Source organism: Tricharina praecox (assembly GCF_024521635.1).
Source record: "Tricharina praecox strain CBS 144465 chromosome Unknown BZA05scaffold_7, whole genome shotgun sequence".
Classification (NCBI taxonomy): Eukaryota; Fungi; Ascomycota; class Pezizomycetes; order Pezizales; family Pyronemataceae; genus Tricharina; species Tricharina praecox.
Genome location: NW_026250409.1, coordinates 1002070 through 1014309, shown reverse-complemented (window position 1 = coordinate 1014309; position 12240 = coordinate 1002070). Strand labels below are relative to the sequence as shown.

Below are 12240 nucleotides of genomic sequence, written 5' to 3'. Positions count from 1 at the left end.
ATCGGAAGACAATCATACGCCCCGGATGAGGGATGTGTAGGTACGGTATCCGTTGGTCGTGGGCGTGTGGATTTACCCTCGATCGTCGGACGTCATTTCGACCATTTGGCACGGCCGAGAAAACCGCAATAGCCACCAACTGGCTACACTTGCTGCACAACTCGTGACAAGTAATGTGCTTCGCTGTCGCCGGGAATTTTTGGGGCGGAATATCACTCGGAGTAATCAATGTCCTGTTTCGACTGAATCACATTCTACATTTGCTCGTACCCATTGAGGGCCTCTCAGTACCTACATAATGCAACTATACAAGCCCGCGCTCCCTTCACATCAAGTCGACAGCGTCGCCATTTTCGCCAAAATATCCTTAACGATCCTCGACCCGCCTTCCGAGCTCCCCGTAACATAAGCCAGCGCCTTCGCCGCCGCACACTTGGCTCTGACCTTTATCTCCTCGAGCAACGGTCTCACCGTGGCAGCGAGATTCCTAACCGCGCCCGCCAGCGCCTCCAAATACCCACGCAGCGTCTGAACCAGCGCCGTAACAGCCTTCAACATTCCATGCCGCAATCGCGCCATCAACAGACGGAAAGCGTCGGGGGCGCTGTTCTGCGTGCCCATCGATATGCGTATAAAGTCGTCGATCAGCTCTGTGAACTGCTCTTTGACCTCGGCCGCTTCTTTTATGATCGCTAGCTCGTAATCCTCTACGCTCCCCAGGGACGCCGTGGTAGAGCCTAGCTTGTCGGAGCATCGGTCGAAAAGTGTGCATATCGTCTTGATGACCGCCATGTACTGCCGTTGCAGCCGGGTGCACGGCTCGTCGATGCTGTAGGTACTGGTGCCGGATTCGAAATCGCCTTTCTTGGAGAGATCAGTGGCGGAAAAGTGACAATGTGTGGATGCGGACAGGTGTTGTGTACATAGGTACATACCTCCGAGCTGGGCTGGAAATCGGGGATGGATTCAACGGCAGCTACAGGTCGCCTCATGACCTTGACACCACCATCATCTTCAGCTGTCAATCGCCTAAGCCCGAGGAAGTGATCCGAACTTACGAGCCACAGTACGGAGAGCAGATATATACGGTATTGTGTAGAGCTTTCTGGCGTCGACGAGGTTACGAGACAGCTGGGTGTAGTTAATGGCGAGAAAGGCCCCGCAGGCCGCAGCCGTCTTAAATAATCCCTTCTACACCACCACCGGGGTCTTCGCCGTTCGCAGAGCTGCGCCCATGGGTGGTAGGCGCCCTCAGCAGCTCCGACTCATAGCCCCCGCAATCCTACATTTAGGCTGCCGAAAGCGAGGGTGAAACCTGGGGCATGCCGCCCTCTCCTAGCCCGTTTGTGGCTGCCCGGTCGACGGGCATGATGTTGGGTCGAGGCCGCAACATCCATTGGTGGACCGAAAAGCAGGCGGTACGAATCAAAACACGGACTGCGGACCTGCGGTGATCGGCCACTGGCCAGCGCACATTCCAGAGTATTGTACTACAACCATGGGGAGCGATACCTATCGACGTCAAGACGCAGCATGCAGGGAGTGTCCAGGGCCTAGGGTTTAGGGTGTGTGCAATCACCATTCCACCACCTATTGGCCGCTAAATTCCATATGGTCGTAGATATACATTTCCAAGCAAGTCACCCATCATGGGACATCTCCTCTCTCCGTCACTCCTAAGTCGAACATCAGCATTCCAAATTCGCAATGAGTATTCTACAAATTTACTCTACTCTACTCTACATTTCCAGATCCACTCAAAGAAAACAGAATATTCCATGTATCATACATGAAACACCACTCGGCTTCTCCTTCTACCTAGTTTGGCAATCTGCCCTCAATCCCCAGCGCTCTAAAAACCGTATGAATGTATTCCTGGTCGATCTCGACGCCATTTACAAACCCGGGGAACAGGCTGCCCATATTCTTGACTTCAAAGACGGGCTCTTTCACCACCGCCGCCGCTTTCCCTCCATTTACCGCTCCATACTGAGAAGAACAACATCAGTCAGTCTTCCAAGCTTGATCTCGATGGATTAGTAGGGACGGGCGTTACCGTATCTTTCCACAACCCCAAAAGCTTCACTGTTTCCCCGTTCTTCTCGGAAACCTCCAGCCTTCTTACCCACTCCTGTGGCGTAGCTTTGGTAACCTGACCACGCCAGAACTCCATGGCGCGCAGCACTGTGCTCCACGGCAACGGCCTATTATTGAGCACATGCCAGAACCTCTTCTCCTCGTAGACTCCCTGGCGAAGCGCGATTCTCACGACCGCATCGGCGGCAATATCAATTGGCAGCCACTGCACCTGCTCCCTCAACTCCGGCAGGCAGTGGACGAGATCGAGTGTTTTCAGCAGCAGCGGCCATCCCTCCTCCGGGTTCCACACGCCGGCTTGGGTATCGCCCGAGAGCTGGCCGAGCCGGACCACCTCGCCGCCGCCACGGCTGACGAGCCCCTCCGCAACCCACTTCGAGCGGCTGTAGCCGAGCGGCGAGGCGTGCGAGGGATCGTAGGAGGGCTCTTCGCGGATTGGGGCGGGAGCCCGGATTACGGATGCGGTGGACGAGCAGAATACCATGCGCTTCTTGGTGCCGCCGGTATTTGCTAGCTGCAGGAGGTTCTTTGTGCCTGCGAGCGCGGAGTCGAAGGAGGGGAGAGGCGCGAGGAAGTTGACGGGCCAGGCGGCGTGGATGATTACCGTTACCTCAGAGGCTAGCTCGGTGTAAACGTCCTCTTGTAGACCGAGCATAGGCTCTGAGAGGATGGCGTTGCTGACACGGACGTCGGTGTCGCGGGACCAGGCAATGGGGATCTTACGCTGGTAGAGGCTGGCAAAGAGTCGGTCTTTGGCCACCGTCGAGGAGGAGGCGCGGCACAAACAGATTATCTTGGGAATCTGGAGTTGAACGAGGACATGCAGTATGTGAGCACCAAGGGCTCCCGTAGCACCTGTCAGGAGCTATTGATTATCAGAATAAGGCCTGCGCTTAGATGTGCGAAAAACTTACCACAACCGGTGGCTTGGGTTCCGCAGCGAATTTATTCAGCATCTCTTGCATGACATGTAGCTCATGCTTCTTTTCCATATCGACTTCTGCGGCGGTAGATATAAAGTAAACGAGACTGCAATGAGTTAGCACCAACCAAATCAGACACACGGAGAATATCAAACCCCTTGATTGTACGCTGTTCAAAGACCACATTTGTAGGGAGCGGCTTTTTAAGTTTATTCATGAGCAATCTTCGAATTCTGGTGGCCATTATAGAGTCCACTCCACTCATAAAGAAGTCCTCATCGTTCCCAAGTTTTCTGCCCACAACTGCCTCTACAACCTGCGCCACGACCCATTCCAGCTCACCTACATCCAACTTTGTGGGATTTTGATTAGTATCGCCAACATCAACGCCAACATCACCGCCCTCGTACCGCTTCCTCGCATCCTCGATCTCCTTCCGGAAGACCTCCTCCGCCTGATTCCTCAGCGCAAGGCCTTTGCTACTCCTCGGCCACTCCCTGCCATATTCGATGTCGACCACCAACTCCGGCGGAATGCGAGCATACGCCGGCACCATCGAGTTGATTCCTTCTAGGCTATGCATCAAGCTGTTCACATCGACATGTGGGCGGGCGGGAAAGATTAAGACACCTGGCGACTCCTTGTTTTGACCGAAGACTATTGCCTCCTCGACGATATCGAGTCGCCGAAGGCCGTCTTCGATCTGCGTGGGATCGAACTTTTTGCCGTTCAGCAGGACGAGCGTCGAGTCGCTGCGTGTAAGGTACTTATATAACCGGGGGATGGTGCGATGGGGGCGGAAAAGATCCGAGGTCGCGAATGAACCGTCGGGACGATTTGTTTTTGCCTGGGAAACGAGTGAGATAGGTACAGAGGCCAAGGGCGCGGTGTTGAGGCGAACGAACCATATGTGGCCAGCCAGGTTTCACGACGAGCTCTCGAGCACCATCCTCCCGTAGCTCAAATACGAGATTCTTCGAATCGGCGGATACTCTCAAATATTCCCATTCTTTGTCGTTTTCGAAATCGCGGTAGGAGCTCATCAAGACTGACAATTTCAGCCCCCATAATCGACAGCAACGCGTAACAGGGCTGGCATACATACATCCGCATTCGGTGCTACCGAACCTGCTGACAAGATTCACACCGTTCTCAACTAGTGCATCTCCAACATGATCCGGGAGCTGTGCACCACCGTATCCAACCATATCCATCTCCTGCAACGCGGCCAAGCATGCTGGATCTTCCAGACACATTTTCTGAATGTATGGCACGGCAGTAAAGAGATTAACAGGAGATTCAGGAAGCCGCAAATCGGCCGTGTCGATTGCACGGAGAATATTCCCACTAGTGATGGGGACCGTGGGAGGAAACAGCCATATCATGGAAGAAGACATCATCGACCGCATCATGTCCGCCACGCCGGCATGATACAACGGTGTCATTGTCAGCATCGAGATAGCTGTTCGCGGAGGGAGGCAGGGCAGATGGACTGTTGCAGTGGCATGTTTCTGTGGGATTGGAGAGGGCAGTCCGGTTGTTCCGGAAGTGTGATGAATATATGCCACGGTCGATGAATCGACGAATGATGGGGTGGGCCACCAGTCATGTGAGAAGTGGGCATCTTCGTTTTCGTATGCGGGAAGGGCACTGTATTTGCACCACGGGGCCGCGGAGAATGCGAGCTCGGCCAGGGGGGGAGAGTGTAGAAGGAGTTTTGAGGAAGTGCTTTTGACCAGGTGCTGGATTGCCCGGGCGTCACATTGGGGGCTTTGCATTGTCAGCGCCAGTAGACGGACTCATACGAAGGTATGAACTCACGCTATCAGTAAAACCGTGTATCCCATCCTGATCAGCCCAAAGAAGCACATGAGCATATCCCATGAGCTCTCCGACAGGATCGCAACCGTGGGACCATCATTTGAGCCAGGAATCTTCTTTGCCGGCGGCAATAGGGCAGAGAGCCGGTGAGCCGCGGCGGTTGTGCTTTTCAAAAGTTGCGAATACGCTACGGTATATCCGCATCAGCAACTGCTTCCACATATGCTTGGGATCCAAGGAGACCGACTGTAAACTATGCTTCCCCATCTCCCGTCGTCTTCGCTCCCGCCTTGGGGTGGGATCGCCATCCCTACGGCCACTGCATCAGGAGTATCTCTAGCTCGGCGAATGAGGAGTTCGTTGATAGTAGTGATACCATGAGGAGTGCGAGCATTGATACGCTGGGCATCCCCGAGAGTAGCAACGAAAAAGTGCGGGATCTGAGACTGCATCCTTGATTGAAGATAGAATCAAAGACAGACATCCTGTTCATCTCGATATTATAAACTGAAAGCTTGCAGTACTTCACTGTGAGATTTGAGCAACTTCCGTAAAGTTTTCTTCTGGGGGAAGAGAAGCCTATGAAAGCGAATACATAAGGTTTCCTAAAGATTAGGGTAGAAAATCTCCAATCTTGTGATTCGGCAACAAGAGAAGGACGCTATCTTCAGGGTTACGGATACCCAGCGTATGCCGATCGAGTGCTGTATCCTGTATATGTGCGGCCGGATAGACATATCAGCAAGTCCCCACCCCAACCTCGTCCGCCGATCCGATTGGAATCGGATACAAAGAAAAATAACCTAGAATGGGCCGATCACCTTTCTTTTGGCTTATGGCTACATCCCCCATAAGACCCTCGATGCCCAACGCCCCACTGTTTGTCCTCTCCTAAAGCCTCAGTACCAGTATCAAATGGCCGCCCCAGAGCAGCGTTTGACGCTCCAGTCGACCGTCGAGATTCCCCACTCCAGGGGGACAATCCTACGACCACGTATTGGATTCGGGGTGTACCAATCTCCCCCGGACATCTGCAAAAAATCGTGCTTAGAGGCACTACGCTGCGGATATCGCGCCATCGACACAGCGCAGTTCTATGAGAACGAAAAAGAAGTCGGAGAAGCCGTGCGCGAGTCGGGCATTCTTCGGAGCGAGGTGTTCATCACGACAAAGCTGCTGCTGCCGGAAGGAAGTGTGGAGAAGACACTCGAGAGATGTTGGCGAAGCGTTCGCGAGATCGGTCTGGGATATGTCGATCTCTTCTTGATACATACTCCCAGCAGTGGACCCGAGGGACGTCGGGAGATGTGGCTGGCCCTGGAGAATCTGCTCGAAGAGGGTGGCACGAGGGCTATCGGCGTGAGCAATTAGTGTGTAACCATTTGCTGAGCGTCCAACTCGTTGCTGATGGTGCATTGCAGCGGGGTCAAACACCTCGAGGAGATGAAGAGTTATGCGACATTCCCGCCTGTTGCGAATCAAATCGAGGTGAGCACTCTCCTGTTCAAGAGAGATCAGCAGGATAACCAAAGGTTGTATCCCAGTGCCACGTTCTGTGCCAACAGCGGCCGATTGTGGAGTACTGCCGGAAGAATGCGATCCAGGTGGAAGCATACTGTCCTCTGGTCCGCGGCACTCTCATGAAGAACCCCACCATCCTCGGCATCGCCGCCCGGCACTCAACGGCTACTCCGAGCCAGATACTCATTCGCTGGTGTCTGCAACACGGGTTCATCCCTTTGCCGAAGAGCGACAATCCTCAACGCATCCGAGAGAATGCGGGGGCGTATTCCTTCGAGCTCGATGCGTCAGACATGAAGTTGCTGGATTCGATGGACTTGGGAGTCGACGGTGCTCTCGTGCCCCAAAACACCGACTGTCCATAGCAGCGGAGCTGGGAGAACGTTTGCAATGGAGGCAGGTCTTGTGTCATTTTGTTTTGCATGGCTCGCGGAGGGATGAATCGATCGCAAATGCGGGAATAGCGTTTCATAGAATTTGGCAGCAATAAAAGCGCCGTTTGGCCCATGAAAACCAAGGCAGCGGGTGACAGTGCGCCTGCATGCTTCCCGTCGCCACTTCGCAGCCCTGCCGTGTTGATGGACGATCGACGTAGGATATCTTCGCTGTTCGCACTCAGTGCCTTGCCGTGCCGCTGTGGCGGGCATACTTGGTAACTAGTAGAGTACTCCGTGTCGAGACTCGATTGAAGTATCTGCCATGCTCTATTAAGGTCAGATTCAATGATGATTAAACAAACCAAAACCCGTGTCGATTGGCATAGGCTAGACTTGAATGGGGCATTGACACGCAACTATCCCACACATACATCACTCATCGTAGAGGCCTATTCAGACTCTCGACTCTTGGTCTCTTACACGCACCGAGACTCTGCCCAGCGTAGGCTGTGCCCCCACACTTCTAAGTTTCATGCCGCTCCATCTTCACCGCTGCCAGCCGATGCTTCAGGCAGAGCTTGAGCACAGAACCCGCCTGCCACCGTTGTCTTTCCATAAGTATCCTGGCCAGCAGCGTTACCAACTTCTTGACGGCTACCACTCGACACCTCTGCCTGGTGCTCCTGTTCTGTCCCACCCGCTTCTTATTTTTCCGAATCATACGCTTCCAACCACAGTGGAGTGTTGCTCTACTACTATAGCACCATAACACCATAGCATCCGGCTCCCGGCTCCTCTCGGTATCGGACCTCTTGAAAGATTGGGAGCCTCGTTGGAGTCGTTTCACGTATCCTACGCGGAAACAAAGCTCTGCAGTCGAAAATGCGAACCACCACCAAGTTCAGGCTGTTGCTCAGCATCTATTTGATGGAAACCCTGATCACCATGCAGTACAGGTGGGTTCTGGAGGGAATGACTACGTTCGAACGGGTCGCCGCCTCAATCCTAGGAAGTTATTCTACTTTATTTACTGACTCGATGTGTCCCAACTGGAAGCACTATCATTACAGCCGCGAACGAGTAGGTTTTGCTTAATATCCCACCCCAAACGACTTCGCGGCTTGCTCCCGAATCCCCACTGCAAAAAAAACGCTAACTTACCCGGTTGAAGCCTTGTGGGAGGCAGAGCCCCGATGGGCCTGGTGCTCTTCGCTTACAGCGTTCCATCGATTCTCACACGGGTTATAGTTCCTCTCTCGAGTTTTCGAGATTTCGATAATATTCGGTTCATCTCCCGTCTTATAGGTCGAGACCCCTCCGACTTCGCGTCTCGAGAATTTTCGGCCACCATATCGCTGTCGAGGGAGGTAAACTACCCGTTGCGGCTCCTCGTATGCGCGGTTTCCTCGTTCCTTGGGTTACAGTTGCTATCAATATTCTCGAATATCCCCACCAGGGTTCTTGGCATTATGTTGGCAGCCTTGAGTTCGAATCTTGGTGACATGTGGGTTACGCCCACCCCTTCGCTCCCCACTCCAGGCGGGTAGGGAGAGATAACGCGGACTCAGGTCATTCCAGATGCTCTGTGCTCGATATCCGAAGGCGTCCAAGTGGGCTTTCTTCGGCTATACCACTGGGAGTGGCACCGCAGCGGTAATCGGCGCATCTTATTATACGTTCGTGACTTCATGGATGCAATGGAACTATGGTTGGGCACTGTCGATTGTTGGTGTTGCACCCGTCCTCGGTGGGCTGTGTTATGCGTTTATTCTTCCGGATCCGGAGGACGACGTGATGCTTCCGAACATCAAGGATCAGGAGAAGGAGGGGATTGTCCAGTTGCCATGGAAAGACAAACTTAGGATCATCAGGCCGATGTTTGTTCCGTACATGCTTCCTCTCGCCACGATATTCTTCCTGGAGCATTGCACTACCCAGGTTCGTTTCAATTTGTCTGTGCTGACGGCTCCGAGCTTGGACTGACCTGAAAGGGCATATTTCCAACCTTACTCTACTACCTTCCGCTCGACCTCCATTCGTTTCGTTTTGCCAAATTCTTCAACCGAATCTTCACCGAGAGTCGGGAATTCTATCCCTTCTATGTTTGTCCCTCCCTCTTGCAAAGTCTATCTCTTCCTGACCCTCTCCACTCCAGTTGACAGTAAACCAAGCTGCCAACCTCATCGGCCGCTGCTCCATCATATTTTCCCCCCTGCCAGGCGGAAAGACCCGCTCCACGGCATGCTATTGGACTCTAACAGTCGTTGAAGGCCTCGTCCTGGCCATCCAGGGCGCCAACAGCGTCTCCATGACCTCATCCCTAACCACCACCCTCTACGGCCCTGCCGGCGTCCTCCTCCTCACTTTCCTCGGCGGTGCTTCCGCTGGTATAGTCTTTTGCAACACCTACTGGAAAGTAATGAAACTCCCCCTTCCACCCGCAGTGTACAAAGCACTTGACGCTGCACGGGTTCGGGCGGGGGTGGCAGTGACGCAAGGGGAAGAGGGGATTAGACTCCTAGATGACATTGCCCCAACACTGCGGGAGAGGAGTGCTACTGAGGACATGGCGCTCCGTGAGTTTTTGCTGAGTGCGGTGGCGCCGCCAGACGTGGCTTCTGTGACGATAGCGAGCTTGGTTGGGATGGGACTGCAGAGGGGACTGTGTGCTTGGCAGGTAATGAATGGGAGGGAGCTTTGTCTCAGGCCCGTGTCCGGGGAGTAGCCGCTTGTATTGTATTGAACCGTGCTGAACGGTGCTTGCATATATTTTGATACAATGGATTTCTGTTACCTTTATTGTCTGTGGCACTTTTTCCATCCTCTTGACTACATCCGCGTGATGTATCCACTAAAAGCTCACTCATTGACCAGTGACCGTTCTCTTTGGCTAGAAAAACTACAATCTAAAAGGTGAGTTCTGTGTCCCAATATCAAAATATCCAACCTCATAATCCTGAGCAAAGATACTGATCTATGTAGAGCACCAAATTCCTTCAATTCTGTAAACCCGTTTTTTCTAGATTTGTGGAGCACAGTAGAGCACAGTAAATACAAGCAGCAAGCAAACCAGTCTACGAACAAATACCCTCATGTTTCATTCACGCCACCAACTAAAGCTCGGCCTTTTTGCACCTCGAAATCTCCAGGGCATCCTAATTATTTCTCATCAGCACCACTTTCCTTGCCGTCGAGGTAGAATATGGGGGGTTTCATACCCTAACAGCCTGCGGCTCCCAGCTCTCGATCCACTGATTCTCATAGACCAGCCCGGGGTCACCCCTCTCGGACCCAGTCTTCCCCTCCGCCAGCAGCATCTTGTCCTTGGCGCTGAGGTTGACATACTCATGGTACGGCGGGTTTCCGGGCTTGACCATGTTGTCCGCCGCCAGCACCGTGCCCTCGTGGATCAGCCCGAGCGACTCGCACAGCTTCAGATCCGGCGTGTACAAGGGCTTCAGGTGGTCCAGAAACATAAAGTCGATGCCCGCGCCGAGCGCGCCCTCCGCGTGCAGACGCACCAGCGACGTCGTCGACGGGCCGATCACGACCTATCCCATCCCCCCATGCGTCAGCCGGGCTCGTGGGGTGGGCGCAGCTGGGGGTAAACCTTGACGACATTCGCCAACCCAGCCAGCCCAATCAAGGCCATGATGACAGCGGCAAACGTGGGGTTATACTCGAGGCAGTAGTACTTCGCACCCTCTCCGGCAGCTTTCTTGACGGCATCGCCAAACAGGATCGCCGAGTACCCGACGTACCCGCCGAGCTCGACACAGACCCGCGGCGCCACCTCGGCGATCAGCGACGTGACGTGCGAGCCCTTCAGCTCGCCGACGTTCATCAGGTACGTCTTTGTCGCGAACTGGTCGATCTCTTGCAGGATGCTCGTGGGGTTGCCACGGAGCGCGTCGAGCCGTGCCGGTGGCAGGCTGAATATGTGGTTGAGCAGTTGTAGCTCGCGGCCGTCGTTGAACTATGCGGGTTGTTAGTGGGGGGAACGGGGATTGATGGACGAGGGGACGGTACGTAGACGTCGCCTTGATGGCCGTAGCGGTGCGCGGAGGTGAAGCCTGATCCGACCATTTTGCTGTGCACTGCTGGTGGTGATACTTTGTGTCTATGGCTGTTGGAATACGTGGAAGCGGTAGTTGATGTTACTGTTACTGTTGCAGCCGCGAGATCAAAAGATCAAAAGCGAGAGCGAGAATGGAGTGTATGTAGTGGTGGTGCGACTCTTCTGCTCCAGAACACGGATCCGAAGACGGACACAGAACAGAAGGCTATCGTAACCCCTCCCTTCCCTTCTATGATATCACGTTCTACTTGGAAGATTTTCCTTGGTCAGCGGAAAGCTTGGCTGGGCCTTGCCTTCAATGGGGGTGGGTTAATTGTACGCATGTGTCTCCTTCCGTGTAGTTTATCATCAATCTGAGGGGCTAAACGGGTGCTTGCACGAACAAGATCGCCATATAGGTCCTTCAATTCCACTCGGCCTCTTTGTTGGTTTATGGTTCGGGGAGGAAATTTACCGCGATCGAGACTCCCCCTCCCCCGAAATACTACTGCACTTCCGCGACGAGGGTATATCTCTCGGCGGACTGCAGCGTCGAGTTCGAGGTGCAATTGCCCGACCATTTCGTGCTACAGCTAGCTAGCAAGCCAAGCTCATTCACTTACGATCGATTGCCTGATTTCTGGGTTAACTGGATCTCGCCATTCTACGCTGGATGAAGTTTAAACCACGACATCCTTCCTTTCTGGTGATGGCCACATGATGCTTCCAGAGAAGAAGACTACGAGGCCATAAACCGCCTCATCTACTACCGGTAGTAGTAGCCAACCAGCGCGTGTATGTCTATTGTAGGTATTCGGGAGCGTGTGCATAGAATATCAATGTATCCAGCCGACAAACTCAGTGCATACGAGCAAGTAGGGCACAACCTAGAGTAGGGCACCAATATCTCCGAGTTCTAGGAGGTGACGCACTCTTCAAAATTCAAAATCCGCAGGAATCGAGGATAACTACCTAGCTCTACTCTAAATATAGCTGCCGAGCACATCCCCCTGCAAGTCTTCCCGCCGCTCGGATCGTGGCCGGATCTCGATAAACCTACGCTGCTAGCTCGCTCGCCAATCTGGTTACAAATACCATTGGGCCATATGTATGGGTACTTTCAGGGTCCCGACTCCCCCACAGATGGCTGCTGTAGCAGGCATGTTCGGCCTTCTGAGACAGATGCGACGGTACAAGAGAACGTGCTCTCGTTTCCTCTATACAATTCTCCACCTCCACCCCTCCTTGTCGATGGGTGGTTGTGGTTCGTGCTTGTCCCGAAGCATAAACCACACGAGATCACTCGAACCCAAATGGAGCTGCTACCCACGGGTACGGGCTTCATGCTCGCGTCCCCCGAGCCCGCTTACTTGCGCTTGGAGGATTTCTATCCATTGTCAGATCTGGGCTGACAGCCGGAGGAACCGACGCACTTTAGATATAG

General features: G+C 53.7%; 5 protein-coding genes across 5 annotated transcripts; 2 read left to right on the top strand and 3 right to left on the bottom strand.

Moving 5' to 3' along the window:
- Positions 1-232: 232 nt before the first annotated feature.
- Positions 233-1168, bottom strand: BZA05DRAFT_392779 (uncharacterized protein). Its single transcript, XM_051483148.1, has 2 exons — positions 1059-1168; positions 233-995 (listed from the first exon to the last, which is right to left on the bottom strand). Exon 2 carries the CDS (start codon positions 931-933, stop codon positions 331-333), a length of 603 nt encoding a protein of 200 aa, XP_051341300.1. The 5' UTR covers positions 934-995; positions 1059-1168; the 3' UTR covers positions 233-330.
- Positions 1169-1649: 481 nt separating this feature from the next.
- Positions 1650-5278, bottom strand: BZA05DRAFT_467150 (uncharacterized protein; the record flags this gene model as incomplete). The annotated part of the gene is made up of 7 exons (XM_051487807.1): positions 1650-2962; positions 3012-3126; positions 3176-3867; positions 3926-4068; positions 4126-4790; positions 4842-5028; positions 5089-5278. Coding segments are annotated over 7 exons (2946 nt in total), but the record flags the coding sequence as incomplete, so codon positions are not given.
- A 478-nt stretch (positions 5279-5756) lies between these two features.
- Positions 5757-6727, top strand: BZA05DRAFT_424861 (NADP-dependent oxidoreductase domain-containing protein; the record flags this gene model as incomplete). Its single annotated transcript, XM_051485930.1, has 3 exons — positions 5757-6211; positions 6263-6329; positions 6386-6727. The coding sequence occupies 3 exons, from the start codon at positions 5757-5759 to the stop codon at positions 6725-6727; spliced, it is 864 nt and encodes a 287-aa protein (XP_051341298.1).
- A 432-nt stretch (positions 6728-7159) lies between these two features.
- BZA05DRAFT_392769 (CLN3 protein-domain-containing protein) lies at positions 7160-9529 on the top strand. Its single transcript, XM_051483147.1, has 6 exons — positions 7160-7695; positions 7796-7819; positions 7911-8243; positions 8308-8677; positions 8731-8841; positions 8895-9529. Exons 1-6 carry the CDS (start codon positions 7622-7624, stop codon positions 9462-9464), a joined length of 1482 nt encoding a protein of 493 aa, XP_051341297.1. The 5' UTR covers positions 7160-7621; the 3' UTR covers positions 9465-9529.
- Positions 9530-9811: 282 nt separating this feature from the next.
- On the bottom strand, positions 9812-10998 carry BZA05DRAFT_371039 (S-adenosyl-L-methionine-dependent methyltransferase). Its single transcript, XM_051481663.1, has 4 exons — positions 10769-10998; positions 10350-10715; positions 9958-10290; positions 9812-9894 (listed from the first exon to the last, which is right to left on the bottom strand). The coding sequence occupies exons 1-4, from the start codon at positions 10823-10825 to the stop codon at positions 9853-9855; spliced, it is 798 nt and encodes a 265-aa protein (XP_051341296.1). The 5' UTR covers positions 10826-10998; the 3' UTR covers positions 9812-9852.
- Positions 10999-12240: the final 1242 nt, after the last annotated feature.

Excerpts from the sequence above, each read along its gene's own strand:
- BZA05DRAFT_392779 (XM_051483148.1), bottom strand. The coding sequence starts at position 933 with ATGTACCTATGTACACAACACCTGTCCGCATCCACACATTGTCACTTT.
- BZA05DRAFT_392769 (XM_051483147.1), top strand. The coding sequence starts at position 7,622 with ATGCGAACCACCACCAAGTTCAGGCTGTTGCTCAGCATCTATTTGATG. Across the intron at positions 7,820-7,910 it reads ATCATTACAGCCGCGAACGA|CCTTGTGGGAGGCAGAGCCC; the intron begins GTAGGTTTTGCT and ends ACCCGGTTGAAG. Across the intron at positions 8,842-8,894 it reads GGGAATTCTATCCCTTCTAT|TTGACAGTAAACCAAGCTGC; the intron begins GTTTGTCCCTCC and ends TCTCCACTCCAG.
- BZA05DRAFT_371039 (XM_051481663.1), bottom strand. The coding sequence starts at position 10,825 with ATGGTCGGATCAGGCTTCACCTCCGCGCACCGCTACGGCCATCAAGGC. Across the intron at positions 10,716-10,768 it reads GCCATCAAGGCGACGTCTAC|TTCAACGACGGCCGCGAGCT; the intron begins GTACCGTCCCCT and ends CAACCCGCATAG. Across the intron at positions 10,291-10,349 it reads GGTTGGCGAATGTCGTCAAG|GTCGTGATCGGCCCGTCGAC; the intron begins GTTTACCCCCAG and ends GGGATGGGATAG.